Source organism: Solanum lycopersicum, chromosome 12 (assembly GCF_036512215.1).
Source record: "Solanum lycopersicum chromosome 12, SLM_r2.1".
Taxonomy (NCBI): Eukaryota; Viridiplantae; Streptophyta; class Magnoliopsida; order Solanales; family Solanaceae; genus Solanum; species Solanum lycopersicum.
Window position 1 is genome coordinate 32298522 of NC_090811.1, and position 5053 is coordinate 32303574.

Consider the following 5053-nt stretch of genomic DNA (forward strand, 5'->3'; position numbering starts at 1 on the left):
ATCATCACAAGAACATCTATCCTCAAATTACTAAGACTAAGAGTATCTAAGAAACTAAACATAAATAAAAAGCTAGTCCATGCCGGAACTTCAAGGCATCAAGACATGAAGGAGAAGATCCAGTCCAAGCTAGAAGCATTAACTCACCCTGAAATCCGGTGTAATGAAGACTGGCTAGAGTTGCGGTTGAGTTGAACTTGACGGTACGTTTGCTGCACTCCACAAATAACAAAGAAAGAAACACACAAGTAGGGGTTAGTACAAAACACGGGTACTGAATAGATATCATCGGCCAACTCAAATAGAAAACAATATATATCAGATCATATCATAAATCAACTACAATACTCAATCTGTAGCAACAACATGTACAGGAATCTTTGATAAATAACGTCAAGTACACTCCTGAGGACTCAAGCCTCCATATCATACTCATTTGGGAAATAAGTTTTTTTCATTCGAATTTGTTAACTTAATTCCAAGATTCATTATATTTATTCCTCTTGTGTCGGCACGTGACACTCCGCTTCTCTACTACTATGTGTCGGAACGTGACACTCTGATCCCCTAATTCTACGTGTTGGTTCGTAACACCCGATCCCCTAGTTCTACGTGTCGGTTCGTGACACCCGATCCCCTAATTCTACGTGTCGATTCGTGACACCCGATCCCCTAATTCTACGTGTCGGTTTGTGACACCCGATCCCCTAATTCTACGTGTCGGTTCGTGACACCCGATCCCCTAATTCTGCGTGTCGGTTCGTGACACCCGCTCCACTAATCTCATTCTGTTAATTCATCAAGTCTTCTTTCATACTAAGGCATCATCAATCTCATTACTTTAGTTCATCAAGCCTTGTTTTATACCAAGGCATCATCATTAACAAGGGGTTTTAAAGATTGGATTTTTCAAGATTTGGGATTCAATAGCTTCATCATGCTTATTTCATCACAATTATATAATCATATTCATGCAAGCATACAATTAAGCATATAGAAGACTTTACAATACAACCCTACACATATCATTCGCTATTAAGAGTTAACTACGAATAGTATAAAAACCATAACCTGCCATTCCGTTACGAAGTTCAGAGAGTCGATTTCAGTACCCTATTTTCAGAATTCTAAGTATTTTGGAACGAGACACCCTCGACGGTCCGTCGTGCCCATGACGGTCCGTCGTGGGTTCCGTCGTCTCAGCCAGTTTTTCCAGAAATAAAATCTGCTGCTCAAAACGACTAAACAGGTCGTTACATGCACTGAATGTAATTTTAATGTTGTGAAACAGGAAAATATATTAACTTTGAAGTGGAGGGCATCCTATACGATACTTCTACTCTTTATACTGGTTTAGCTAATTCTATAGTAACTCAGCTAAACATAGAAGAAAATCTAAATTCTGTTGAGATAAAGTATATAGTTAGCGAAATGTGTCCACCTATAAAAATTCATAATGATGTTGGGGTAAAGGTTTATCTAGATCAGATGAGGGTGAATTTGGATTTTTTTTACAAAATATCCATTATGCATCACTTTGAAAGATTGTGGGCAGTATAACGAATGTCATAGGGTTATAGTTAATGATATAATAAATTCTGATGTTAGATTATCACAGAATAACATAGATCTATACTCCAACAATTCTATCCGTTTGATCGGAATGGATTTAGACGGAGTTGTCAATGATAATAGTGAAGTAGATAATGATATAATATGTGATCATTCTAATTTATTTGTAGCTGAAAATCAGATTTATAGTAATAAAGAAATCCAGGTTATGAGGCATGTTGGACTTGTTGAGAAGTTCAGCTTTCGGGTTGCACGTTGTAATGCATCTAAGTAAGTTTAAATTTATTTATTTATTTATTTTGTTTTGTTTTAATGTATATATATTGTAATGTATATTTTATTAAATTCTGTAACAGTTATCATCTGCATTGTATTTCTAAGAGTTGTTCTTGGATGATGAGGGCATCTAGTTTGAATAAATCTAGTTTATTCAAAGTTCGGAAGTATATTGCTCAGCATACATGTTGTGTTAGAGAAAGAGTTTATGCCAGACGTCAAGGGATAACTGACGTTGTAGCTGTATTGATAATGGATAATTATATTGATCCATCTAAGGTATATACTCCAAAAGATGTAGCTGATGATATGTTGAAATTGCATGGTGTTTCATTGACATACATACAGGCATGGAGAGCTAAAGAAAAAACAGTAAAGTTGATGAGAGGAGATCCAGCAGAATCTTATGCAAGATTACCTGGTAATTCGAATATAATGATAAATTTAAACATTTGTTTATTTTGTTGTGTATTAACAGTTTCGTGTATTATTTATGTATAAGATATGTATTTTTTATGTATGATTTGGGATGTTATTTTCAGGTAATTTCGAAAATAAATTTATACAGTAACAATTATATGTATTTTTTATGTATAAATTATGTATTTTTTATGTATGAATTGGACTATTATTTTCAGGTTATTTTTACATTTAGGAGCAAACATATCCAGGATCTGTTTTGAAAATAAAAAGGAATGAAGATGATACATTTTTATATGCATTTGTTGCTTTAGAAGCATGTATTAGGGACTGGGAATATTGTAGGCCAATTGTTGTTGTTGATGGTGCTGCATTAAAATGTTCATATGGTGGTACAATGTTAACTTCAAGCACATTGGATCCGGGAGGTAATATATTAGCCTATATAATTTTCTAATTGTATAATATAATAAAAAAGTATATGAATGATATTTTTTTATTTGTGTGATATTTTTTAAGAAAATTAATGAGCAGGTCATATACTTCCGTTGGCGTATGCGATAGTAGATTCTGAAAATGATGCTTCATGGACATGGTTCTTTGAGCAATTTAGAGAAGCATATGGAGTTAGACAAAATATGTGTTTTATGTCAGACAGAAATGAAAGCATATGGAAAGGGACAACAAATGTATATCCTGAATCAGAACATTATGCATGCATATGGCATTTATCAGTCAATGTTTTGAAGAATTTCAATAGAAATACTGAAGATTTGAAGATGTTGTTCTTTTCATTGGCAAAAGCTTATACAAAACAACAGTTTGAGACAATTATGGGAAGAATAGATCAGATAGATACGCAAATACGGCCATACTTGTTTGATATTGGTTATAGCAAATGGTCAAGAGCTTACTCGAATTGTAAGCGCACATGGACGATGACTTCAAACATCGCGGAGTCATTGAATAATGTTAACAGATTAGCATGGAGGTTACCGGTGATTTCACTTCTTGAGTTTATGAGGGTGACAATTCAGAGGTGGATTCACAAGCATAATGAGGAGGATGATAAGACTACATCTAATCTGACAAAAAAATATGATGTTTATCTACAGAAAAGTATTACATTGTCGTGCAATATGAGGGTGTTTTTCACTGTTTTGTATTTTTAATTCATACTAATCTTCAGCATGTATAGAATATTTTTTTTTTTACACAGGTGATACCTTCAACTGTTGATCTGCATGCTATAGCTGAAGGAGCAAAGAAATACATAGTAAATTTGAACACAAGGATGTGTAGTTGTGGAAGATTTCAACATTATGAGATACCATGTGGTCATGCAATTGTTGTTCTTCGGTACAGGAAGTTACATGAAGCAGATTTCTATTCTGCTTTTTATAGCCTCAAGAATTTCAAAGATGCTTATGCCATTCCCGTCGAGCCTATCCCGTGCAAGAGTACATGGGATATACCAAGTTATATTTCAGATCCTAAATTGATGCCGCCTGGTCCAAAAAAAGCAGCAGGAAGACCCAAACTTGAACGGTGGAAGGGATTCGCAGATGTGAATTTCAAGAAGACAAAAAGCACATGCAGTATATGCCATCAGGTTGGACACAATAGGAAGACTTGTTCAAATTATCCTGTACAAAAACAATGATGTCGTAATGTTACATCTGTGTTATTGAGGCATTACATTGTTATAAATGTGTTTTTTATTGAATAATATTAATATTCATACAAATGTCATACAGTATTCATACAGTTTTCATACATTATTCATACCAGTAATATACATACAATTTGTTTGTGTTTGTATTTTGAAAAATATATTTTATAATTTGTCATAATTCATATATTTTTCATATATTATTACTATGTACTATATATCAAATTTATTATGACATTCATAATTCATATAATTTTCATACATGATTCATACAGTTTCATATATGTTAAAGTGAGACACATTTAGTAATAATCAGTAATAATTTATATAAAACCATCAGTAGTCAAAATTAAAATAAAAACAGAAACAAATTGTATGTATATTAGCGGTAGGAATAATGTATGTAAGATGGTGATACACATTTATTAATGTATAATTGTATGATATAATTCATACATTTTTCATACAGTATTCATGCCAGTAATATAATTAATATAAGTTTCTGTTTGTATTTTGAAAGTGTATAGTATTCAATCAAAACAAATTTCAATATTACTATGTACTATATATCAAATTTTAATATGACATTCATAATTCATATGATTTTCATACATGATTCATACAGTGTTCATATATGTTAAAACTGAGACACATTTAGTAATAATCAGTAATAATTTATATAAAACCATCAAAGTATTCATAATAAAAAAACTGGGAAAATACATAAATTGTTCATAAATTAAAAAAAAAGTCTTTCAAATAAATTATCTATGTGCCATGAAGATGTCTACTTCCTGATACGGAATTTTGGAGTAGGATAATTGGTGGTGTCCATAACTTGTTCTTTATGAGTTCGAGGTCCACCCTTCTTGCTAGCAACTGTTCCTATAACTTCACTTTCACTGATTGCGCCTTCATCATTCTTTGATTTTCCATAATGCCAAAGTAATGTTGCATATCTTTGACGATGATATGTTGAATCAATATCAGTATGTGACATATCAATAACACCATTGCTCATGTATTCGGCAAATAGAGATGTGTATAAACCACAATCACTGTAAACAAATTGAAAAAAAAATTGTAATGAATATTAGCAATTTCAATTTAAAA

The 5053-nt window shown here is 32.3% G+C and overlaps 1 protein-coding gene across 1 annotated transcript; it reads left to right on the forward strand.

The window, feature by feature from the left end:
* The first annotated feature begins 1663 nt into the window (after nt 1–1663).
* On the forward strand, nt 1664–3931 carry LOC101254070 (uncharacterized). Its single transcript, XM_010316254.3, has 5 exons — nt 1664–1842; nt 1929–2269; nt 2520–2696; nt 2803–3371; nt 3488–3931. The coding sequence occupies exons 1-5, from the start codon at nt 1664–1666 to the stop codon at nt 3929–3931; spliced, it is 1710 nt and encodes a 569-aa protein (XP_010314556.3).
* The last annotated feature ends 1122 nt before the right edge of the window (nt 3932–5053 follow it).

Bases quoted from the DNA above. Each gene is read 5' to 3' on its own strand.
- LOC101254070 (XM_010316254.3), top strand. From the start codon at position 1,664: ATGGATTTAGACGGAGTTGTCAATGATAATAGTGAAGTAGATAATGAT. The intron at 1,843-1,928 runs GTAAGTTTAAAT...ATTCTGTAACAG, and splicing joins GCACGTTGTAATGCATCTAA to TTATCATCTGCATTGTATTT. The intron at 2,270-2,519 runs GTAATTCGAATA...AAACATATCCAG, and splicing joins ATCTTATGCAAGATTACCTG to GATCTGTTTTGAAAATAAAA.